The 26,650-nt window shown below is 38.6% G+C and overlaps 1 protein-coding gene across 1 annotated transcript in view; it reads left to right on the forward strand.

Annotated features, from left to right (window-relative positions):
* Positions 1-26,650, forward strand: part of MYH15 (myosin heavy chain 15) — a 150,872-nt gene that overhangs the window by 25,333 nt on the left and 98,889 nt on the right. The window contains exons 10-13 of the mRNA XM_074404414.1: positions 2,910-3,013; positions 4,214-4,352; positions 20,278-20,396; positions 26,303-26,452. Of these exons, the coding sequence (XP_074260515.1) occupies positions 2,910-3,013; positions 4,214-4,352; positions 20,278-20,396; positions 26,303-26,452 (512 nt within the window). The remainder of the gene's footprint in view (positions 1-2,909; positions 3,014-4,213; positions 4,353-20,277; positions 20,397-26,302; positions 26,453-26,650) is intronic.

Consider the following 26,650-nt stretch of genomic DNA (forward strand, 5'->3'; position numbering starts at 1 on the left):
ATGCATCATCAAGAGAGAATCTACTGAATGAATGGGAAAAGATATTTGCAAACTGTACATCCAATAAGGGGTTAATATCTAAAATATATATAGAACTCAATTATAGCAAGAAAAAAACCAGATTAAAAAATGGTTAAAGGACCTGACAGACATTTTTCAAAAGAAGACATGCAAATGGCTAACAGGACTCAATATCAATAATCATCAGGGAAATGCAAAACAAAAACCACAGTGAGGTACTGTCTTACATCTGCTAGAATGGCTACTATCAGAAGTCAAGAGGTAACAAATGTTGGCAAGGATATGGAGAAAAGGGAGCTGTTGTTCACCTTTGAGCCAACTGTAAATTATTAAAGCCATTATGAAAAATGGTATGAAGGTTCCTCAAAAATTACAAATAGAGCTACCATATGATCCAGTCATCTCACTACATCCAAAAAAAACTGAACTCAGTATCCTGAAGAGATATCTGTACTTCCATGTTCATTGTAGCATTATTCACATTTGCCAATGTAGGGAAACAACCTGTGTGTCCATGAAGGATGAATGGGTAAAGTAAATGTGGTATATACACACAATAGAATACTACCATGCCTTAAAAAAAAAAAAAGGGAAATCTTGGCTGGGTATGGTAGCTCATGACTGTAATCCCAGCATTTAGGGAGGACCAGGAGGGAGGATTACTTTGAGCCCAGGAGTTCAAGATCAGCCTGGGCAACATGGCAAGACTCCGTTTCTTTCTTTCTTTCTTTCTTTCTTTTTTTTTTTTTTTTTGATGGGGTTTCACCATGATGGCCAGGCTGGTCTTGAACTCCTGACCTCAGGTGATCCACCCACCTTGGCCTCCCAAAGTGCTGGGATTACAGGAGTGAGCTGCTGCGCCTGGCCAAGACCCCATTTCTCCAAAAAATTAAAAAATGAGTTGAGCATGGTGGTATGCACCTGTAGTCTCAGCTACTAGGGAGGCTAAGGTGGGAGGATCAGTTGAGCCTGGGAAATTGAGGCTTCAGTGAGCTGTGATCATGCCACTGCACATTAGCCTGGGTGACAGAGTAAGACCCTGTCTCAGAAAAACAACAAAAGAAAAAAGAAGAAAGAGAAAAAAAGAAAGAAACAAAAAGAAAGGAAGGAAAGAAAATCTTGTGACTTTTGTCAAGTATGGCAACATGGATGGACCTGAAGGTCGTTAGGCTAAGTTAAATAAGGCAGGGACAGAAAGACAAATACTACGTGATCTCACTCATGTAGAATCTAAAAAAGTTGAATAAATTCAGAAGAGCTACTGTACAGCATAGTGATTATGGTTAATAACAATATATTATATACTTGAAATGGCCAACAGAGTAGATTTTAAATATTCTCACCCCCCCCCACCAAAAAGTATATGAAGTGATGGATACATTACTTAGCTGGAATAAGCTGTTCCACAATGTATACATATTTCAAAAGATCATACTGTACCCCATAAATATATACAATTTTACATTATCGATTTAAAAAATAAAAATGATTTAAAAAACAAGTACTTTAAAAATTTTAAAGGAGATTTTAATTGAAATACGTATATTCACCTTCTGCTTGATTTAAGCTAGGCCATTTTCTTTTATTTTTAAAGTTTTATAAAACAAATTTATTGAAGTACTTATCACCTAAAGTACACTGCACATATTTTAAGTATGTAACAGATAAATGTTAACATATATATGCATGTGTATGAAACCATCACCACAATCAAGATAATGCATGTGTACTTTCCAAAGTGTCCTTGAATCTTTTATAAGACCTCTACCCTGCCCCTTCTCACTCAGAGCCCTCCTCTCCCAGCCTCATTCTCTAAGCAACCGCTCATATGCTTCCTGTCACCATAGGTTAGTTTGCATTTTCTAGGATGTTTAAAGACAAAATCGTAAAGTACACATTCTTCTTGTCGGACTTGTTTCACCCAGCATAATTATTTAAAAATTCTTCCATTTCCAGCATGTATTCATAGTTCATTCCTTCGTTTGCTGAATAGCAATCCACTGCATGGATATACAACAGTTTGTTAACCCATTCAACTGCAGATGGACATTTGACTTGTTTTCTGACAAAGCTACTATGAACATTTGTGTAGCCCAATTTCTTCATTTCTGAAATATGGGGTTCAAGATAACCAATTTTCACTTCACTAAGCAATAAATAGAAAAATAAGATCAGCTCAAAAAAACTTCATTGGGAGCAAGTGTTGAGCAGTGAGAGGTTAATGTGATTCTGCCAAGTCAGTTGATGATGTGCGGCTGACAGCCTGCCTCTGCTTCAGCCTGCATTATGTTTCCTGACTAAGTGAATCATGTCAGGACTCTTAGACATATCAGGGTGCCGCACTGAACACAGCAGCTGATTTATGGATCCCTTGAAAGACAGACTCAGCTCCGTAATAGCAAGGATGTGATGTGACAGGGTTGCCCTGCTAATGATCCCTGAGCGCTGACCCCAGCGTCTGGCTGCTTCCTAGCTTTCGAAGCTCAGGTCCGTTCTACTTGTAATTTTACAAAATACTTTTGTCCTCCAGCCCTTAGTCATAAATCTAGGCCAAATTCCTGTTTTCAAAGTTTTCCCAACACACATTATCTGGTTTTGTTTTTGTTTGTTTGTTTTTATTTTTTTTGCACCAATTGAAACTGCTGCAATTGAATCTGCTTTTGGATTTTGCCAGCCTGTCGTCTCTTGGGAGGCATTAATACATGACTGACAAGTTAATAGAGGGCAAACATTGACTGTAGACGTTTGGGTCTAAAATACGGATTTTATTTTGGTTTGTTTACAAGTACGATATAAGCTGTAAGAGTAAACTGTGAATATTGTTCAATTATTTTCTAAGGCCTTGAGGATTTCTTTAAGCTGTTTAATGAATGGTTTTCCCGCTGTAGACATGCTCCTGGTGTCTGCAGACCCCTCAGACTTTCACTTTTGCTCCTGTGGAGTAGTTGCTGTGGAGAGCCTGGATGATGCTGAAGAATTGCTGGCCACAGAAGTAAGGCTTGTTAATTGTCAAAGCAAAATCTGGTAATGGCAATGAGAAATGAAAGACAGCATTTTACAGTTCTGTTCTTTGGGGATCCGGAGAAACGACTTTGCTTCCGCTAGGGGTGTAGGGCTCCTTCTGTCCAAAGTTTGCTTATTTATGAGAAAACTCCACATTGCCAATATAGTAACTTGGAAGTTATAAAAAAGAAGAAAGATATTTTAACTCAATGGCAAACATCTCTTTTATTTTATGTATATCTTTATAGTCTTTATTCTGTTTGTATCTATTTGCAGCTGCTTTTGTATGGTCATGTTAGTGTTTTTTGTTTTCTTATCGAAGACTGCAATTATGCTGCATATACATTTGGCATATAGAATTTGCTTTCTCAGTTTAATCGTTTAAGCGTTTCAAGTATCATTAGGAACTCTTTGAAAACATTTAAGTGGAAACTCAAGACTCCCATAGGTCCTGTTGTTTATTGAGCTATTCTCCTAGTGTTAGACTCAAGTTTTTTGGTTTGTTTTATCACCCCCACTGAGGTGAATATCTTTGTAGCTAAAGACTTTTTCTGTATACTAGATTCCCCTTATGCTAAATTCCTAGATGTGAAAATACTAAGGATTATGAATTTTTTATAGTCTCTTGGTACACATTCTAACTTAACCTCAGAAAGATGGTACCAATTTCTTCCCTCCTGAAGAGTATGAGAATGCACATCTTGTGCAGCGGATTCTTAGGCTGCAGTTTTATGGGGAGGTGGCTTTTCTTAAACATCTCCTTTCACCAGTCTTTGAAATGTGTCTGCTCTGGAATAAAGTCAGAAGAACATGTGGGACCACAGAAATAAGCAACCCAGCAGATATGGTGCTTTCTGCCATAACCACGAAAGGCAAAATAATTGACCTCATATAGCCAGTAAGTGATCTGTTGTGGGAAGGAACAAGAGAGGGGCAGGGCATTGAAGGAGAGTTATAAAACTACTGGGAACTAAACAAGCCTAGTCTTGTGCCTTCCTAATTCTCTTTTAAAGGAATGAGCAATCTGTGGGTGACCAAGTGCCAGCAGGGCTGATTTGCATTGCTTTGAACAAAGCTGTCTGTCTCCTTCCCTTCAGCCCACAGCCTGAGGTGTAACACAGTGGGGGTGAGGTGCACACTGCAGCCATTAGGCAAATGAAGACAGGGCCATCTGTTTCCCTTTTTACAGCAAGCCATGGACATCTTGGGCTTTCTTCCTGATGAGAAGTATGGATGCTATAAACTCACTGGGGCCATCATGCACTTTGGAAACATGAAATTTAAACAGAAACCTGGAGAAGAGCAACTGCAAGCAGATGGCACAGAAAGTAAGAATTACTTTGAAGGCATGGCATATACTTCAAATCCCTGGCCCCAGGCCTGCTCCCCTTTTCCTTGCATTTAACCTCACCTCTTACTTGAAAATTAATCAATAGTGTCTCCTTTGATTGCTGTTCTTCAAAAATGGTTCTGTCAACTACCATTCTTTTTTTTTTTTTTTTTTTTTGGAGATGGAGTTTTGCTCTTGTTAGCCAGGCTGGAGTGCAATGGCGCGATCTTGGCTCACCGCAACCTCCGCCTCCTAACTACCATTCTAATGTAGAATCATTCTATCACAGAATGAGAAGCACTCCTCAATAATTATTGATGATAGAGTCAATTTGCTAAACTTGGGTGAAAGATAATTGATTAAGACATAGTCCGCCATTAGCACATAGATTATTGAGAAAAATGAGAGAAAGGAACAAATTATGGCTGGACCTTGTGGCTCACACTTGTAATCCCAGCACTTTGGGAGGCCAAGGCAGATGGATCACTTGAGGCCAGGAGTTCAAGACCAGCCTGGCCAATATAGCAAAACCCTGTCTCTACTAAAAATACAAAAAATTAGCCAGGTGTGGTGGTGCACACCTATAATCCTATCTACTCAGGAGGCCGTGAGAATTGCTGGAACCAGGGAGGCGGGGGTTGCAGTGAGCCTAGATTGCATCACTGCACTCCAGCCTTGGTGACAGAGTGAGATTCAATCTCTAAAAATAAAAAATAAAAATTAAAAAAAACAAGCAAATTATGATAAAGCATATTAAGTGACATAATGGAAATATGAACTAAGGCCCTTGGAATTTCAGCAGTAAGTAACTAACTCACAGGGGTGAGACCAGGAGGCTTTATTTCCCCTTGTTTTTCCTTCTCATTTAACAAATCTATATTGTTATCTGCTTACCAGAAAGATGTGAGGCACCTTGCAATGAAGGATCTGTCTAGAATGATCCTTAAAAGAAATCCCCACAATTATGAAAAGAAGAAAGCAGTTATTACGTTTAATATTAAAATTCCTTACAACTGTAACAAAAAGAGAAAACACATTCATTCAATTCTTTCAGCAAATAATCTTAATTTTATATTTTTAATGTGTAAAATATACATAACATACAATTTCCAATTTTAGCCATGTTTATGTGTACAGCTCAGTGACATGAAGAACATTCACATTGTTGTGTAATTAGCAATGTTTTCCATTGCCAGAACTTTTTCATCATGTCAGCCTGAATAAACTATATACTCACTAAACCCAAACTCGCCATTATCCCTTTCCTGTACTCCTGGTAACCACTATTTTACTTTCTGACTCTAGGCACCTTATATAAGTATAATCATGTAATATTTGACCTTTTGTAACTGGCTTATTTTACTTAGCATAAGATCTTCAAGGTTCATCAATGTTGTAACAGAATTTCATTCTTTTTTAAGGCTAAATAATATTCCAGTGTATGCATATAACATGCTTATCTTTTCATCAATCTGTGGACACTTGATTGCTTCTATTCTTTGGCTATTGTGAGTAATGGTGCTATGAATGTTGGTAAATTAGTATCTGTTTGAGTCTCTGCTTTCAATTCATTTGTGTATATACATAGAAGTGGAATTGCTAGAATAAATGGTAATTCTATTTTTTAGGAACCATCATATTGTTTTCCACAGTGGCTGTATCTCTTTCTATTTTCACCAGCAATGCACAAAGTTTCCAATGTCTTCATATCTATGACAACATTTGTTGTTTTCTGTTTCGTTTTTTTAATTATTATTATCCATTAAGTTCTAGGGTACATGGGCAGATCATGCAGGTTTGTTTCATAGGTAAACACATGCCATGGTGGTTTGCTTCATCCATCACCTTGTCATCTACATTAGGTATTTTTCCTAATGCTATCCCCCACTGGCCCCCCCACCCCTCTGTTATCCCTCCCCTAGCCCCTCACCTTCCAACAGGCCCTGGTGTGTGATGTTCCCCTTCCTGTGTCCATGTGTTCTCATTGTTCAACACCCACTTATGAGTGAGAACATATGGTGTTTGGTTTTCTGTTCTTGTGTCAGTTTGCTGAGGATGATGGTTTCCAGCTTCATCCATGTCCCTGCAAAGGACATGAACGCATCCTTTTTTATGGCTGCATAGTATTCTGTGGTGTGTATGTGCCAGATTTTCTTTATCCAGCCTATCCTTGATTGGCATTTGGTTCCAAGTCTTTGCTATTTTTAAAAATTTATTTATTATACTTTAAGTTCTGGGGTACATGTGCAGATCATGCAGGTTTGTTACATAGGTATACAGGTGCCATGGTGGTGGTTTGCTGCCTCCATCGCCCCGTCATCTACATTAGTATTTCTCCTAATGCTATCCCTCCCCAATCCCCCCACCCTCTGCTATTCCTCCCCTAGCCTCCCACCCCCCAGACCCCAGTGTGTGATGTTCCCCTCCCTATGTCTGTGTGTTCTTATTGTTCAATGCCCACTTATGGGTGAGAACATGCGGTGTTTGGTTTTCTGTTCTTGTGTCAGACTGCTGAGAATGATGGTTTCCAGTTTCACCTATGTCCCTGCAAACAACATGAATTCATTCTCTTTTTATGGCTGCATCGTATTCCATTGTGTATATGTGCCACATTTTCTTTATCCAGTCTATCATTGATGGGCATTTGGGTTGGCATTCCAAGCTACTGTGAACAGTGCTGCAATAAACATACGTGTGCATATGTCTTTATAATATAATTATTTATAATCCTTTAGGTATATACCCAGTAATGGGATTGCTGGGTCAGATGGTATTTCTATTTCTAGATCCTTGAGGAGTCACCACACTGTCTTCCACAATGGTTGAACTAATTTACACTCCCACCAGTGGTGTAAAAGTGTTCCTATTTCTCCACATCCTCTCCAGCATCTGTTGTCTCCTGATTTTTTAATGATCACATTCTAACTGGCATGAGATGATATCTCTTTGTGGTTTTGATATGCATTTCTCTAATGACCAGTGATGATGAACTTTTTTTCATATGTTTGTTGGCTGCATAAATGTCTTCTTTTGGGAAGTGTCTGTTTATATCCTTCATCCACTTTTTGATGGAGTTGTTTTTTTCTTGTATATTTGTTTAAGTTCCTTGTATATTCTGACTATTAGCCCTTTGTCAGATAAGTAGTTTGCAAAAAATTTTCCCTGTATATTGGTTGCCAGTTCACTCTAATGGTGGTTTCTTTTGCAGTGCAGAAGCTCTTTACTTTAATTAGATCCCATTTGTCAATTTTGGCTTTTGTTGCCGTTACTTTTGGTGCTTTAGTCAGGAAATCTTTGCCCATGCTTATGTCCCAAATGGTATTGCCTAGGTTTTCTTCTAGCGTTTTTGTAATGTTAGATCTTACATTTAAATCTTTAATCAATCTTGAATTAATTTTTGTATAATGTGTAAGGAAAGGATCCAGTTTCAGCTTTCTGCTTATGGCTAGCCAGTTTTCCCAACACCATTTGTTAAATAGGGAATCCTTTTCCCATTGCTTGTTTTTGTCAGGTTTGTTAAAGATCAGATGGTTGTAGATGTGTGGCATTATTTATGAGGCCTCTGTTCTGTTCCAGTGGTCTATATATCTCTGTTTTGGTACCAGTACCATGCTGTTTTGATTACGGTAGCCTTGTAGTATATCATAGTTTGAAGTAAGGTAGTGTGATGCTACCAGTTTTTGTTTTGTTTTGTTTTGCTTTGGATTGTCTTTGCTATGCTGCCTGTTTTTTGGTTCCATATGAAATGTAAGGTGTATTTTTTCCAGTTCTGTGAAGAAAGTCAATAGTAGCTTGATGGGGATAGCATTGATTACTTTTGGGCAGTATGGCCATTTTCAAGATACTGATTCTTCCTAACGATGAGCATGGAATATTTTTCTATCTGTTTGTGTCCTCTCTTATTTCCTTGAGCAGTGGTTTGTAGTTCTCCTTGAAGAGGTCCTTCACATCCCCTGTTAGTTGTATTCTTAGGTATTTTATTCTCTTTGTAGCAATTGTGAATGGGAGTTCACTCATGATTTGGCTCTCTGTTTGTCTGTTATTGATGTATAGGAATACTTGTGATTTTTGCAGATTGATTTTGTATTCTAAGACTTTGCTGAAGTTGCTTATTAGCTTAAGGAGATTTTGGGCTGAGACAATGGGGTCTTCTAAATATACAATCATATCATCTGCAAATAGAGACAATTTGACTTCCTCTTTTCCTATTTGAATACCCTTTACTTCTTTTTCTTGCCTGATTGCCCTGGCCAGAACTTTCAATACTATGCTGAATAGGAGTGGTGAGAGAGGGCATCCTTGTCTTGTGCTGATTTTCAAAGGCAATGCTTCCAGTTTTTGCTCATTTAGTATGATATTGGTTGTGTGTTTGTCATAAATAGCTCTTATTATTTTGAGATATGTTCCATTGACACCTAGTTTATTGAGAGATTTTAGCATAAAGAGCTGCTGAATTTTTTCGAAGGCCTTCTCTGCATCTATTGAGATAATCATTTGGTTTTTGTCATTGGTTCTGTTTATGTGATGTATTATATTTATTGATTTGTGTATGTTGAACCAGCCTTGCATCCCAGGGATGAAGCCAACTTGGTTGTGATTGATAAGCTTTTTGATATGCTGCTGAATTCAGTTTGCCAGTATTTTATTGAGGATTTTCATATTGATGTTCATCATGGATATTGGCCTGAAATTTTCTTTTTTTGTTGCATCTCTGCCAGGTTTTGGTATCACGACGTTTTTGGTCTCATAAAATGAGCTAGGGAGGATTCCCTCTCTTTTAATTGTTTGGAATAGTTTCAAATGGTACCAGCTCCTCTTTGTACCTCTGGTAGAATTCGGCTGTGACCCATCTGGTCCTGGACTTGTTTTGGTTGGTAGGCTATTAATTGCTGCCTCAATTTCAGACCTTGTTATTCGTATATTCAGGGATTTGACTTCTTCCTGGTTTACTCTTTGGAGGGTGTAAGTGTCCGGAAATTTATCTATTTCTTCTAGATTATCTGGTTTATTTGCATAGAGTTGTTTATAGTATTCTTTGATGGTAGTTTGTATTTCTGTGGGATAGCTGGTGATATCCCCTTCATCATTTTTTATTGTATCTATTTGATCCTTTTCTCTTTTCTTCTTTATTAGTCTGGCTAGCAGTGTATCTGTTTTGTTGATCTTTTAAAAAAACCAGCTCCTGAATTCATTGATTTTTTGAAGGGTTTTTTGTGTCTCTGTTTCCTTGAGTTCTGCTTTGATCTTAGTTATTTCTTGTCTTCTGCTACCTTTTCAATTTGTTTGTTCTTGCTCTTCTAGTTCTTTTAATCGTGACATTAGGGTGTCGATTTTAGATCTTTCCTCCTTTCTCTTGTGGGCATATGGTGCTATAAATTTCTGTCTACTCACTGCTTTAAATGTGTCCCAGATATTCTGGTACATTGTGTATTCATTCTCATTAGTTTTGAAAAAATCTTTATTTCTGCCTTCATTTCATTATTTATTTAGTGGTCACTCAGGAACAGGTTGTTCAGTTTCCATGTAGTTGTGCAGTTTTGAGTGAGTTTCTTAATCCTGAGTTCTAATTTGATTGTACTGTGGTCTGAGAGACTGTTACGATTTTTGCTCTTTTGCATTCACTGAGAAGTGTTTTACTTCCAATTATGTGGTCAATTTTAGAATAATTGCAATGTGGTGCTGAGAAGAACATATATTCTGTGGATTTGGGGTGGAGAGTTCTATAGATGACTATCAGGTCCACTTGGTCCAGATCTGAGTTCAAGTCCTGGATATCCTGTTAATTTTTTGTCTTGTTGCTCTGTCTAATATTGACAGTGGGGTGTTACAGTTTCCCACTATTATTGTGTGGGAGTCTAAGTCTCTTTATAGGTCTTGAAGAGCTTGCTTTACGTATCTGGGTGCTCCTGTATTGGGAGCATATATATTTAGGATAGTTAGCTCTTCTTGTTGCATAGATCCCTTTACCATTATATAATGCCCTTCTTTGTCTCTTTTGATCTTTGTTGGTTTAAAGTCTGTTTTATTAGAGACTACAATTGCAACCCCTGCTTTTTTTTTGCTTTCTGTTTGCTTGGCAAATATTCCTCCATCCCTTTATTTTGAGCCTACATATGTCTTTGAACATGACATGGGTCTCCTGAACACAGCACACCAATGGGTCTTGACTCTTTATCCAGTTTGCCAGTCTGTGTCTTTTAAATTGGGACATTTAGCCCATTTACCTTTAAAGTTAGTATTGTAATGTGTGAACTTTAACATGACATTATGATGTTAGCTGATTGTTTTGTCTGTTAATTGATGCAGTTTCTTCATAGCATTGATGGTCTTTACAATTTGGTATGTTTTTGGAGTGGCTGGTACTGGTTGTTCCTTTTCATGTTTAGTGCTTCCTTCAGGAGCTCTTGTAAGGCAGGCCTGGTGGTGACAAAAATCTCTCAGCAGTTGCTTGTCCATAGAAGATTATATTTCTGCTTCACTTATGAAGCTTAGTTTGGCTAGATATGAAATTCTGGGGTAAAAATTACTTTCTTTAAGGATGTTGAATATTGGCCCCCACTCTCTTCTGGCTTGTAGGGTTTCTGCTGAGAGATCTGCTGTGAGTCTGATGGGCTTCCCTTTGTCGGTAGTGTTTTTTTCCTTTGTTTCAACTCTGGTGAATCTGACAATTATGTGTCTTGGGGTTGCTCTTCTTGAGGAATATCTTTGTGGTATTCTCTGTATTTCCTGAATTTGAATGTTGGCCTGTCTTGCTAGGTTGAGGAGGATTAAGTTCTCCTGGATAATGTTCTGAAGAGTGTTTTCCAACTTGATTTTATTCTCCCCTTCACTTTCAGGTACACTGATGAAAGGTTGATTTTTTTTTTTTTCTCATAATCCCATATTTCTTGGAGGCTTTGTTCATATCTTTTCACTCTTTTTCCTCTAATCTTATCTTCTCACTTTATTTTATTGAGCTGATCTTCAATCTCTGATATTCTTTCTTCCACCTGATCATTTCGGCTATTGAAATTTGTATGCTTTACAAAGTTCTTGTGCTATGTTTTTCAGCTCCATCCAGTCATTTATGTTCTTCTCTATGCTGGTTATTTTAGTTAGCATTTCGTCTAAACTTTTTTCAAGGTTCTTAGTTTCCTTGCATTGGTTTAGAACATGCTCCTTTAGCTCAGAGAAGTCTGTTATTACTCACCTTCTGAAGCCTACTTCTGTCAATTTGTCAAACTCATTCTCCATCCAGTTTTGTTCCCTTGCTGGTGAGGAGTTGTGATTCCTTGGAGGAGAAGATGTGTTCTGCGTTTTGGAATTTTCAGCCTTTTTGTGCTGACTTCTTTCCATCTTTGTGGATTTATCTACCCTTGGTCTTTGAAGTTGTTGACTTTTGGATGGGGTCTCTGAGTGGACATCCTTTGTTGATGTTGAAACTATTTCCTTCTATTTGTTAGTTTTCCTTCTAACAGTCAGGTTCCTCTGCTGCAGGTCTGCTGGAGTTTGCTAGAGGTCCACTCCAGATCCTGCTTGCCTAGGACTCACCAGCAGTAGCTGCAGAACAGCAAAGATTGCTGCCTGTTCCTTCCTCTGGTAGCTTCATCCCAGAAGGGTACCTGCCAAATGCCAGCCAGAGCTTTCCTGTATGAGGCGTCTGTTGGCCTCTGCTGGGAGGTATCTCCCAGTCAGGATACATGGGGTTCAGGGAGCCACTTGAGGAAGCAGTCTGTTCCTTATCAGAGCTTCAATACTGTGCTGGGAAATCTGCTGTTCTCTTCAGAGCTGCCAGGCAAGGATGTTTAAGTCTGCTGAAGCAGTACCCATAACCGCCCCTTGTTGCAGGTGCTCTGTCCCAGGAAGGTGGGGGCTTTATTTATAATTCCCTGACAGGCTGCTGCCTTTTTTCAGAGATGCCCTGCCCAGTAAGGAGGGAGTCTAGTGACACAGTCTGCCTGCAGAGGCCTTGCTGAGCTGATGTGGGCTCCACCCAGTTGCTGTGTAAACTTCCCAGTGACTTTGTTTACACAGGTGAGATTAAAATCACCTACTCGAGTCTCAGAAATGGTTTACACAGGTGAGATTAAAATCACCTATTCGAGTCTCAGAAATGGTGGACAACCCTCCCTTCACCAAGCTCAAAAGTCCCAGTTTGAGCTCAGACTGCTGTGGTGGCTGTGAGAATTTCAAGCCAGTGGATCTTAGCTTGCTGGTCTTCGTGGGGGTGGGACCTGCTGTGCCAAATCACTTGGCTCCCTAGCATCAGCCCCCTTTTTTAGGGGAGTGAACAGTTCTGTCTCACTGGCATTCCAGATGCCACTCAGTTGGAAATGCAGAGATCACCCACCTTCTTTCTGTGTTGCTCTTGCTGGGGGCTGTGCACTGGAGCTGTTCCTATTTGGCCATCTTGCCAGCAATCACCGAGATGTTTTTTTGGTTTTGTTTTTTATAATGGCCATCTTTATGGGTATAAAGTAGTATCTCTTTGTGGTTTTAATTTGCATTTCCCTAGTGGTTGGTGATGTTGAACATCTTTTTATGTGCTTATTGGCCATTTGTATATCTTTTGAGAAATGTCTATTTAAGTCCTTTGCCCATTTAAAAAATTGGGTTATTTGTTTTTTTGTTGCTCAACAAATATATATATATATATTTTAGACAGAGTCTTGCTCTGTGGCTTAGGCTGGAGTACAGGGGTCACTGCAACCTCTACTTTCCAGGTTCAGTGGTTCTTGTGCCTCAGCCTCACAAGTAGCTGGGATTATAGGTGCACCACTATGCTGAGCTAATTTTTACATTTTTAGTAGAGATCGGGTTTCACCATATTGGCCAGGCTGGTCTCAAACTTCTGATCTTAAGTGATCCATCCACCTTGGCCTCCCAAAGTGCTGGGATTACAGGCGTGAACCACCATGCCCGGCCTGTTGTGCAACAAATTATTTTTGAGGCTAGTCTGTGCCGGGGACTATTCTTGATGCTAGGGATACATCTGTGAACAAGATATTGTCCCTGTCTTGACTAGTGTGGGAGTTAGACAATAAATACACAAATATATAAGAAGTTCCATACAAAAAGAAAGTAAAGCAGAGTTAAAAAAAATAAAGAATAATAGGATACAGGGGTTGTTGTAGATTGGATGGTCAGAAATTCCCTCAGAGAAGACACAGCACAGATGTGAATGAAGGGAGGGAATGTGAAATGAAGATCTTATAAACATCTTACATAGTAACATATTCATACATGCTTTTATGGCATCTAATTTTACTTTTGCCACCCTGTTTGCTTTTTCCATGTTTTAAAATAAAGGTTGTTCTTAAAGAATTATTTTTATTACAAAACAAGGCATACTTATTAATAAATCAGAAAACACAGATGAGCAAATAAAATACATGATCTCATTAGCTGTCCCTTTTTACTCTTTCTCACATTCTTAGATGGAGCTTCCACATCTTCCCTACTGCTAACTGCTCTAGGGCTGCTCTGGGCACAACTCTTGAATCTTTTCTCTTCCCTTTCTATACTCATTTCTTTGGTGACCATCTCAAACTCAACATAAATACAACCGAACTCTTCATCCCACCCTGCCTTTACTACCAGCTCTTCGTTACTTGGTCTTCATAAATGCCAACTAGGTTCTCCCAGTTGCCCTGACTCAAATCTCAGAATCATCTTGGATTCCTCTCTTTTTCATCGTCTCTACCTTTCAAATATATCCAAAAGCTCACGACTTATCGCCATGGTCACGTCCACTGCCACCACCTAGCCTGAACCAACATTTCTACCAGATTATTGCCACAGCCTTTTTCTTGATCTCCCTGCCTGCACCCTTGCTATGATGGATAGATGGATAGCTCTGCACCCAGAAACCAGTGTCAGTCCTTTCACAGTGTCACTCAGCCCTTGTCCTGCCATGTCCTGCCTCTGCTCTAAACTCAACAATGGCTCCCTTACTCCAAATAAAACCCCACGTCCCTGTCACAGTTTCCTTAACCTTTATGATAATAGATTGGTGCAAACGTAATTGCAGCTTTTGTCATTACTTTTTTTTTTTTTTTTTTTGAGATGGAGTTTCGCTCTTGTTACCCAGGCTGGAGTGCAATGGCGCGATCTCGGCTCACCGCAACCTCCACCTCCTGAGTTCAGGCAATTCTCCTGCCTCAGCCTCCTGAGTAGCTGGGATTACAAGCACGTGCCACCATGCCCAGCTAATTTTTTTGTTTGCTTGTTTGTATTTTTAGTAGAGACGGGGTTTCACCATGTTGACCAGCATGGTCTCGATCTCTTGACCTTGTGATCCACCCGCCTCGGCCTCCCAAAGTGCTGGGATTGCAGGCTTGAGCCACCGCGCCCGGCCCATTGTCATTACTTTTAATGGCAGAAACCACAATTACGTTTGCACCAACCGATACTTCTCTCTCTCTCTCTAATCCCTACCGTTGGTAGTGAAATCTGCCATTTTCTCTTCTCTGGTTCCCCTCCATGGGTATGTCCTGGCTCTTGGTTGTTTTTGGAGCATGTAAGCCCTCCTATTGCAGGACTGTTTTCATTAGCTCCTCCTGCCTGGAACTTTTCGCCTGTCCTCATGCCTTACTCCCTCACTTATTAAAGTAACTTCTCAGATGTTACCTTATTAGAAAAGCCTTCTTTAGTTACCTCCACCACTATCCCCCTACCCTAAATATTTTTCCTCATGTTATTTATACTGCTAGTTTTTACTGAATGTCCTAGCCTCCACCCCTCAATCTCTGCCAGATGTACGCTTTGTAAGAACGGGGACCTCATATAGTGTGTTCATTGCTATATGTCCCGGTTATAAAATGTGCCTGCCACATAGTAATGGATAATAATTTGTTCTGTGAATCCTGCCTACTCAGGGACAATCACTGTGAATACCAAAGGACATATTTTTAATGGAATTTTCTAGTTGAATATGGAATAGAACTTTTTAAAATAAAAATATATGATCATATACATGTTGTTTTATAATAGTTTTTTTAACCAAATTGTATGTGTCTTTTGTTTTTTCTGTAATACCTTTTTAGATGGCTACAGTGTATTCCATGGTATGAATGTACCATAATTAACTTAAGCATCTTACTGGATACTAAGTTTTTTTCAGTATGCTTCTACCTCTAGCTCACTTTAAAAATGGAGGTGTTGAATTTTTCTTTAATTCTAAGGGTTCTTAATATATTAAGCTTTGGGAAATTTCTCCCAGTTAATTAGGAAGGAATTGAAGGAGCTGGACAGATGGAGAAGAGGTTGGAAGGAGGAAGGGCGCCTAAACCCAAAGGGGCAGCTTAGCTTTTGCCTCTTTCTTGAGTTCCAACTCCACATTATCGACCCTCACCTGTATATTTTCTAGTATCCTAAACTCTGCATGGCTAAAAGCCCATCATCTTCTTTCCCCAGTGATGTCTTCCTATTGGCATTTCTATTCATATTTAGAGTATTCTTTTCTCTACTTCTCAGACTGGAAACATCCTAGTCATGTTTCTCAGTCTCTCTTTTCCCTTCCTCATTACCAGTTTGGAGCTTCAGCATCTCACACTTTGGCATTCTGCAATGAGTTCACTCTCTGTACTTTTAAACTCTTCCTACTCTTGTCTGTCTTGCACATTTCAAAAATTAGGCATTCGAAAGCATGACTCTAATTATGCCATTTCTCTGCTTACAGCTCCTTTAGCATTTCTCCATTCTTTAATAAATTATAGGGGCATTAGATGCCTTTTACAACCAGAAATCACCCACTTTTCTCAGTTTATCACTCACTCCCCGGCATCGTAGTACAGTCCGTCTGGGTTATAACCTCTTCTTTGACCATAGCTTGTATTCTTCAATGCCTGTGGCTTCAAGTCATGTTGTTCATTGCTATGGAAAATCTTGTGCTTCCATATTTGCTTACAAAAACTCTTGTCATCCTTCAAGGCTCAGATTGAATGTTGTTTCTTTTTTTTAATCCTTCCCCAGTCAGGCAGTCCAGAAGTCCCTACTTCACATTTTTGTGACACTTGATTCTGTGTCTCGTACGCAGTTGTTTTACTGACATACTGTTTTTTTTTCCCCTGTATTTTGTTTACTCTCAGATATTATAATTTCTTGATGCCAGGGATTTTTGCCTTGTTTGTTTATCGTCTTATTACATTATCTAGCATCAGGGCTTACATATAGCAAATGCCCAGTAAACATTGTTTAATAAATCAGTGAAATATGAACAGCTCAAAATTGTATTATAAGCTTCCATAAAAGAGGTTAATATCATTATCATAACCGCTGTAGTCTAACAAAACTGGGTTTTGTTTCATTCTTTTATATCTGGTTATTTGCAGATGGGACTGAACTAGGATAGAATTTTAAATTTGGAAAAGATTGCTTTTTGGATTTCTCTACCTTTTTGCCTATTTTCAGGTGAAGTCATACTTTGTTCTTTCCATCTTCCTGATTTCAAAATGAATTTACCAAATCTGGTTACTATTCTCTAGACAGTAGTTTGCAAACTTGACTGCTCACCAGAATCACTGGGAGCTTTTACAGTCCTGAAGCTTAGGTCTAACCGAAGCCAGATAAGCCAGATTTCTGTGGGTGAATTTTAGGCATCAGTATTCGTTTTTACAACTTGCTAGGGACCTCAGTGTGCAGTCAAAGTTGTGAACTACCGCAATAATGACTTTGTTCTCAAACTTTTATGTGTATCAGAATCACCTGGGTAACATGATAAAACTAGAGAGGCCCAGCCCTAACCTGCTTCAGGGAGCCTGTTGTTTAATCTTTGATTAGCTCTCCAGGCTATTCCAAAACACACTGATGCTTGAGAACCACCGCTCTAGCTAAATGTTACCTCTCCCAGGTAAGATCATGCAGCCTAATTAAAATCCATGGGTTCATTCACAAGGTCCTGAAGGAACTCATGCTTATTGGTGGGAATTTCATAAAGCCTATTTGGGAATATGATTAAAAAATATTTATACACATTGCTGTCTTTACAATAGTAGCTCCTGAATGTCAGATGGGCATTTATTCTTAGATTTATGTTATTGTCATCTTGGTTGTAAGCTGTAAATGTTTAGCGCAAATGAAGTAATTTACTTTTTGGAACATGATGACCTCTATTGTTTCCTCTGCTCTGGCCCAAAACACAAACTAAATAGAGAGCATATGTGAGGCATAATGTAAATCTCTGGAGCAAATCCAGGGCACACTAGTTCAGTCTGTAGATACACAACTATCTCTGGAGTAAGTGAAAAAATAATCCTGTAATGTTAGATGCTATTTCTGTTAAGCTTAAGGTGGGATACTCCTGAGAGAATTTGAGTTTCTTTTGTTCATGGATAAAAATATACTCAAAGGACTGCGCTTAACACTGTAAAAAGGATATATGTAGGCTCTTGGCATGGGAAACTATACTTTGAGACCATTATTACCTGTATTAGCCCTCTGTGTGCTTCCAAAGCTTAGAAAAAACAAATGTTTTTCTTTTTTTTTTTTTTTAAAAAAAAACCTGGACAGATACTGGAAAATTGTTTTTCACATTGTTGGTTACTGTTCATCTCCACTTGAATTAACCAGGCACATTGTATTTCTTCCCATCTTTGAAATATTTTCAAAATGGATTAAATACTCTATGAAGTCTCTTCTAGTTCCAAAAGTCTATGATCCGACATACTGGATTCTCAACTTGGAATTATCAAGCTTTTGCCTCCAGACCTGGTACTCTTAGCAGGCACATCTCAGCATAGGATGGGCATGTCTGTTCTACCTTTGATTTTCATTTATTTTTCCAAATAGGCTTCGTGTTTTGAAAGGTTTCATAGCAACTGAGTACTCAGGCTATTATCACTGCAAATAAACTAACTTAAAGTAGATATGTAGCTTGCAGCAATGTATGTATAATATATATTGATTTTAGTTTATAAGCGAATCAAACGTTTCAAACATTTTAAGCCTCTGTAAACATTTTAAAGGCTGTGAAAAGGAAATTGATATTGCTAATGCAGACGAGATAGAGCTCTCTATTTTGTTTTTACTTTATTTTCTGTTTGTGATTATTACTCAGGAAAAATTGCATTTTTTTCTTTAGTGAGTTAAAGAAAGGCTGCATTATCTTCTATTATAAAACATTATTCAATAGAAGGATGTCAGACATAGTAGCATATCTCCAAATTCATTTATAATAGAAAATGGAGGTTTCGGATGAGTGAAGTATTTATTTTGTTTGGTAACTGAAATAATCTACAACTTGAAATATGTTTATAAATTTTTGCCTGTGTCATTATTTTGCGTCATTTTTCCTTCTGATAATACTTTTCCTTCTGCTAATACTTATTCTCCACTTTAGGAAACGGAAGTGTTTTAGAAAACAATTTTGTGGGGTGTAAGTATTATTGTTGGACAGCAGAGGGCACTACAGAGTAAACAGAGACTGCAGGGAAAGGGAGGGTGTTTTACACATAACTGGCGAGTGTCCTGGCTTCTGTTGATTGGTGCTTGTCTGTAATTATCAGATTACATGGCCCAAGTCTGTGTTTTGTGGAAAGAATCCACAAGTACATACAGAGAAGGAGAAAACAGACAAATAATAAAGATGGCATTTTCCATGTCCTTCAGACAAATTACATCTGAATTTTTAAAATAATCTATTTTTTGTTACTAGTCCTCTTGTGGAAGATTCACATACCATAATATTCACTTTTTAAAACTGTATAGTTATTGGGTTTTAGTATTTTCTCAAGGTCGTGCAATCACCACTATCTAATTACAGAATATTTTACCAAGAAAATAAACCTTAAAATTTTTTTTTTTTCTTTTTTAATTGAAACAGAGTCTTGTACTGTCACCAAAGCTGGAATTCAGTGGCCTGATCTTGGCTCACTGCAACTTCTCCCTCCCAGGTTCAAGCAATTCTCCTGTCTCAGCCTCCCAAGTAGCTGGGACTAAAGGTGCACACCACCACGCCGGCTAATTTTTGTATTTTTAGTAGAGACAGGATTTCACCATATTGATCAGGCTGGTCTCGAACTCCTGACCTCAGGTGACCCACTCACCTCGGCCTCCCAAAGTGCTATGATTACAGGCATGAGCCACCATGCCTGGCCAAAAGAAACTCTTAGTAACAACTATTAGTAGTTACTTTGATTTCTGCTTCTTCTCAGCCTGTGGCAAGCAAAATCGACTTTCTGTCATTATGATTTGCCTGTTCTGAACAGTTCATAGAGATAGAATCCTACAATATGTGGCTTTTTGTGTCTGACTCCTTTCACTCAGCATAATGTTTTCAAGTTTCAGTCATGTTGCAGCACACGTCAATACTTCATTTTGTAAAATGACTGAGTAATATCCTATTATATGAGTATACCATATTTTATTTATCCATTCATCAGTGATGGATATTTCACTTTTTTCCACCTTTTGACTATTGTGAATAATGCTGCTAGAAACATCTGTGTACAATTTTTTTTGTGTGAACATGTGTTTTCATTTCTCTCCGTGTGTACCTAAGAGTCCAGTTGCTGGGTTCTATAGGAACTCTATGCTTAAGTTCAGAGTAACTGCCAAACTGTTTCTTACAGCAACTGCACACCATTGTGCATTCCCACCCACAATGCATGAGGGTTCAGATTTTTCTACATCCTTGCCAACACTTGTTATTGTCTGCCTTTTTGATTATAGTCATTCTAGTGGGTGTGAAGTGACATTATATTTTCTTTTTCATTAATGCCAACGAACTGATGAAGTGGCATTTCAATGTTACTTTGACTTGCATTTCCAAGAAATAGATTCCTTTAAACTTTTAGGATTCAGGCATTTATTTGAAAACTACAATCTACCTTGCTACACCGATCTAAACACACCATGTTTCTGTCCTCTGTGTAGTTAGTTTGGCTATAATGGAATGAATTTTTACAGTGTTTACCTCTCTTTTTTCTTATATTTCTGATGACCAGATGCTGACAAAGCTGCTTTTCTCATGGGCATTAACTCCTCTGAGTTGATAAAGGGCTTGATCCATCCTAGAATCAAAGTTGGTAATGAATATGTTACCAGAAGTCAAACTATAGAACAGGTAAGGTGATATTTAAAGAGCATTATTATTCTATGATTTTCCAGTAATTGTATATATATTGTACTTGTACATTTTTCAATACGAAGAATGTCTGAAATAATAGAAGCTTCTATTAAAAAAAAAAGCTACTGGGATGTGTATTCCAAACATGTTTACTTGTGACGCACAGCACAGTAAATGCTCTTGTCTGAAACATACATTTTGAAAGTGTTCCCTTAGGTAGTAAGTATCTTTACGGGTGAAGGCAAACCCTTCACTTGTGATTAACATCTTTGTTATCCAGCGAGGAAACTTTCAACGCTGTTCGTTCCTAACGTGGATAAAATTGGCAAATTGGCATGCCTTATGTATTTGGCATATTGATTCCTTTGGCATACAAGACACATGCAACATGTTAGTTAAGAAATGGTTTTAGGACATATGCTAAAAACCAGTATTTGAAGGGAAGTGGGTATTGAAAACAGAAATGAGAGGTGGATGGTCATGTAGGTTTTCTTTAGCATCTGGGAGAATGTTATAGTGGAGAAGTTTATAGCAATAGAATAACAAATTCTCTGAGGCTTTGCCTTAAGGTAGTAAATGTTCCCAGGGCCACTGGATAATGAGACCAGCTAAGTATGCTAGTATGTTTCAAAAATAATAATTTATATCTGTAATGTGTAGGGGTCAATATGAGATAAGCTGTGCTGCAGTAATGCATACACACTCAAATCTCAGTACAACAAAATATTTTTTTCATCAAGCCCAATACAGAGTATATAGCCTTCCCCATTTTGCAGTTCTATGTAGTTCTTTTGTAGTTCTGTGTAGTTCTATGCCATCTGGGACACATGGCCCCCAAAGTGACTGCACAAGGAGAAAAAATAATTTGTAGAGAAAGTACAACCACCTTTAACTGCTTGGGCTAGAAGTAATATCACTTTCACTAACATTCCATTGATAAGAATTAGTCAAATAATACCCTTAGCTATGAAAGGGGGCTGAGAAATGTAGCCTTTCCGGAAAGAGCAAATGATGTCATATATAGTATGGATAAAGCATTCACAGGTATTATTGCCTTCTATTCTTATAGTAATACTCAGAGCTAAGTGGGGCAGAAATGCATACTTTACATTTTTTTCTAGTTGAGGAAACCGAGGCTAAGGGAATGTTAACTAACATTCCAAAGGATATATAGCTAGTACTCAGGTGATACTGATTATCTTATTCAGCATATGCCCTAACTTTGAAGATAGACAAATGTACAAATTCATGATTTAAGACAGTCATCTTATATGTGATGACTAGATGTGTTTCCCTCACTATATTAAGGTAACTGATGTGTCTATGTTATTTACAACACTTAAGTGACTAATCAAAATCAATTTATTAATTTAGCGTACTCTATAAATGGATAATTCTATCTCTACTATAATACTAACTATACTATATTGAAGTAATCTGCTTTCATTTTTGTCTTCTAACCTCTTTGAGGCATGGGCTATATCTACTTCACCTTAGTACCCCAAGCATCTAAAACAATGCCCTGTAAGCAGTAAGTGCTCCACACGTGTTAAAATAGACTACATTGAGCTAAACTTGAATCATGATCAGCACGACACATAATTGAGCTATTTCTCGGCAGTGGGGTTAGAGTTGTTCGGCAGCTTCAGCCTTCTTAGACATTCACCACAACATGCATGCATGACATGCTATGATTTTAGAACAGGGTTTTCCTCTGTATAAAACTAACGAGGCTGAATAGTAGAAGAGCAGATTTTGAATGTTTCTAAGATAAAGAAATGATCAATGTTTGAGGTATAGATGTACTGATAACCCCGATTTGATCATTACCACATTGTATACATGTAAAAATATACTATACCTCATAAATATATGTAATTGTCAATTAAAATAATAAAAACAGAAACATATATAATAAAACTAATGAACCCAGAGGAGGGCTGAGATCAAGGCTTCGGCTCTCTAATATTGTGTTCTGAGGGACTGAGAACACAGTATTCTGGTAAGGACTTCAACCTTTACTATAATAGGACCAGTGAAACAAGCTAATCTATTATTATTGAACATTAAAATTAAAAAATTCTCCTCTTTGTCTCTCTCCTGGAGACACAGTAAGAAAGCACACTCTAAGGCTTTTTTTTTTCCCCTTGGGAGTTTTACTGATTTCGTAGAGACAATTGCCACTGCTAAAAATAGAGACATGTATGCTCTGTTGATGACAATTGCAAAAGATGGGAAAAATTTTTGCCGTGTTAACATTCTATACAAAATTTAGTTCTAGTTATAATGCTACCTGACTCTGATACCGTGGTTAATTATCTTCATCTCTCTGAGCCCCCCAGGGAAGTGGTTGAACAACTTTGTTCCTCCATGGTAATTGGCATTTATGATGGGACAATTCTTTATGGATGAGAGTGTCCTGCACATTGTAGATGTTTGGGATTCCTGGCCCCCAGGTAACTAAATGCCAGTTGTATTCTTAGTCACAGTGACAACCAGAAAATGCCACTTGCATCTCCAAATGCATTCCTCCTTTGGGGAGATATCATCCCAAGGTGAAAACCACTCTATATGACTAATGACTACCAAGAACTAAGGGTCTTCAGGTCTAGTGTTTTATGATTTTATGATATTTCTAACTATTTCAACTAGAAATAAGTTACTTTATGATTAATAATAACCAAACAATAATAATAATATCCACCGAGTCTAACTATAGGTGAACTACTAAGTGCTTTGTATGGGTTATCTCATTTAATTTAATAACAAGCCTGTGAAGTAGATCTTACTATTTCCATTTTACAGCTAAAGATAATGACCCTTAGAAAGATTAACCACTCAAGGTGACACATCTAGTAAGTAAATACTGGGGTAAGGATGAGGAAGTGATAAAAGCAGAAAAGGAGTGGGAAAGGGAGGATTTACATTGATTGGATACTAAGTGTCAAATGTGCTCTATTGGTTTGCATCCTCTGTCTCACTGGATATCTCACAACAACCCTGAGCTATGCAGATTTCATTATTCTTATTTTACAGATGAGAAAGGCAGGGATCAATATAGTTAAAAATTTTGGCTGGGCACAGTGGCTGATGCCTGTAATCTCAGCACTTCGGGAGGCCGAGGCAGGTAGATCACCTGAGGTCAGGAGTTCGAGACCAGCCTGGGCAACATGGTGAAACCTCATTTCTACTAAAAATACCAAAAATTAGCCAGGTGTAGTGTGCCTGTAATCCCAGCTACTTAGGAGGCTGAGGCAGGAGAATCACTTGAACCTGGGAGGTGGAGGTTGCAGTGAGCCAAGATCACACCATTGTACTACAGCCTGGAGTGCAACAGAGCAACGCTCTGTCTTAAAAAAAATAAATAATAATAACTATTTGACTTTGTTTTTTTCTGTTGTTGTTTTCTATCATGCACTATTACCCCCAGTAACCAAAGTCTTCTGTGAGGTTATTTTAAAAAGAGCTAAGAAATGGATCCATTTAACCCCTGAGAAGTGGAAGTATAGATTTAGCCACCTTATTCCCTCTTCATTGGACAGAAAATGATGAAAATGACTAATTAGTGAGTAACATATTGATCTGTTTCATTAATTCATTCCACAGACCTTTCCCATCCATTTCTCCTTCTGCCTACATCTCCAGGCTTTCTTCCTGTGTTTCCCCACCACTTGCTACACCTGACCTAACAATGTCTCTCCCACTCCCACTTGTCAAGTATTTAGGGAATTAAAAGGGGGTGAGCAAGTTAGTCATGTTCTTTTTAAAGTTTCAAAGTGACTGCTGTAGACAGAGTGATTTCTTCGGTGTTAAAGAGGATGAAAATCATTCTTGATGCTTTATTTGTACGTGTGTCCTCCTGATGCTGATAATAAAAAACTGTGATGCCATCCGGCTTATGGATTACTGTGGAAATGACTCAAGATAACTGATCAGGGAGTGGGTGACTCATAACTAAATCACCACCAGACACCAACTGGCTCCTGCTGCTTGCCCTCTCCTGGGCAGAAGGATGGATGTGATAGGCCTGTTTTAAATGTTAAGTGGTTGGAGCACGTTCTGTTTCCAGGTTTGGAGAATGGCCAGCTAAAATTCTGTCCTCCTTAGAGTATGTCAGAAACCTGCTACTGCAGCAGCGCTTTAGAGTTATGGAAGCAGGATCTGCAGTCATATAGCATCATCCAGGCACAAAGATTGGAGCTCTCCCCAGTAGGTTACTTTAGAACTTTTGCCACACCCCTCCAGGGGAGGAAAAGGCAGCCTCAGTTTTACAGTAGGAGAATCTGAGTCAGCATAATGCACCGAATGGCTATTCTCTGTCCAGGTTGTTGAAAGCAACACTGGGAACTAATGTAATAAAGATTTGGAAGCCAAGGCTAGGAAGACCCTTTAAGAGTGTTTTTCAGATGAAAATGCTGCTTTCTAGAAAGGTTAGGTCACTTGCCAAAGGTTGCACAACTCATTAGCAGCTACAGCAGTGGCAGAACAAAGGTTAGGGATTATAAATTGCTAGTATACGATACCAGTACTTTTTAAACTATTGTGCATAGTATTGAAAATATTTTGAAACTTGTTAAAATGGTAAGGAAGACTTTATTCAGGACTGCTGCAATATATACATCGCAACAGGGGAGAGAGATTGTGCTCAGTTGCAAATACAACCAGGATAAGTGGGGATTTATAATGCAAGACCAGAGGGAGGGGATCCGTGGTTGGAAAATTACTAACGCCAGGGGGTAGGAGGATTTTTTTTTTTTAAACTGACCTAACAGGATTCTTGCTAAGGCAGGTCAAGAACATATACATCAAAGGTGAGGGATAAGGAACTTAATCAGAGATGAAGGATGAGGGGATTTCAATGGAGAAATTTAGCAGACTTCTTCCCGCAGCTGGGCTAGTCTGGCTAAAGGCAGGTCGGAGGAGCCTCACTAAAGTTTGGTCGAGGAGAGAGTCTTTGTCAATAGGAAATGTGGGGGATTCTGTTAGCTGACAGATTCTGATTCAGTAGGTGTGGGACTGGGCCTGAGAGTTTGCATTCTTAATAAACTCCCAGGCAATGCTGCTGCTGCTGGTCTTAGGATCACACTTTGAATAGCAAGGCTTTGGAACACATCTCCACACCATACCCTGGGCTAGTTAGCCCTTTAATAATAGGAACCTGATCCCTCTCATCTGTGTTTTCATAAGGTGGCACCAGGCTAGCTTAGCCCTTTCTCCTACCCATCTCCGTTTCTCCTTTCCCTCCTTCCCTACTTTTTTCCTCTCTTTTCCTTCCTTTTTTCCTCCCTCTCTTTCTTCCTTCCTCCCTTCCTTCCTTCCCTTCCTCCCTCCCTCTCTTCCTTCCTTCTCTTTCTTTCTTTTTTCTCTCTCTCTTCTTTCTTTTCTTTTCTTTCCCTCTCCGTCTTTCTCTCTCTCCCTCCCTTTCTTTCTTATCTTTTTTCTTTTCTTTCTCTTTTTCTTTCTCTGTCCCTCCCTCCTTCCCTCTCTTCCTTCCTTCCTTCCTTCTCTTCCTCTTTCTTTTTTCTCTTTCTTTCTTTCTTCTTTCTTTCCTTTTCTTTCCTTTCCTTTCCCCCTCTCTCTTTCTCTCTCTCCCCTCCCTCTCTTTCTTTTTATCTTTCTTTTTTCTCTCTTTCTTTCTCCCTCCCTCCTTCTTTCTCTCTCTTTCTTTCCCCCTCTTTCCCTCCCTCCCTCTCTCTTTCTTTTTCTTTTCTTTCTCTCTCTCTCTTTTTCTCCCTCCCTCCTTCCTTCCTTCCCTTTCTCATTGTATTCAGCAGAATGCTAGAACCACAGAAGGTCAATAACGACATCCTGATTTGACTAGAAGGTGGTCGCTGATAGAGAATGCCCAAGATTGAAATGAACACTCCTGTCAGATGAAGGAGTGTTTTCAATGTGATTTCTAGGTAACCTGTGCTGTGGGTGCCCTGTCCAAGTCACTGTATGAAAGGATGTTTAAGTGGCTGGCGGCACGGATCAACAGGGCCCTGGATGCCCAGCTGTCAAGGCAGTTCTTCATTGGCATTCTTGACATCACTGGTTTTGAAATCCTTGAGGTAAGTGCATCTGATAAGAAGGAGGTCAATGCATATGTATAAGAAGATTAGAAAATGTCACTTGAAGATGGGAAAGTATGGTCAAAGCATGAGAACAATTCTGTGCAAATCTTAAGGGCTATCCTAGTTGGAAAAAAGCTATAATTATTAATTATAATTATTGTTATAATTAATGATAGTGTTTATTGATTTCTTAAT

Source organism: Saimiri boliviensis, chromosome 8 (genome assembly GCF_048565385.1).
Source record: "Saimiri boliviensis isolate mSaiBol1 chromosome 8, mSaiBol1.pri, whole genome shotgun sequence".
In the NCBI taxonomy this organism is placed as follows: domain Eukaryota; kingdom Metazoa; phylum Chordata; class Mammalia; order Primates; family Cebidae; genus Saimiri; species Saimiri boliviensis.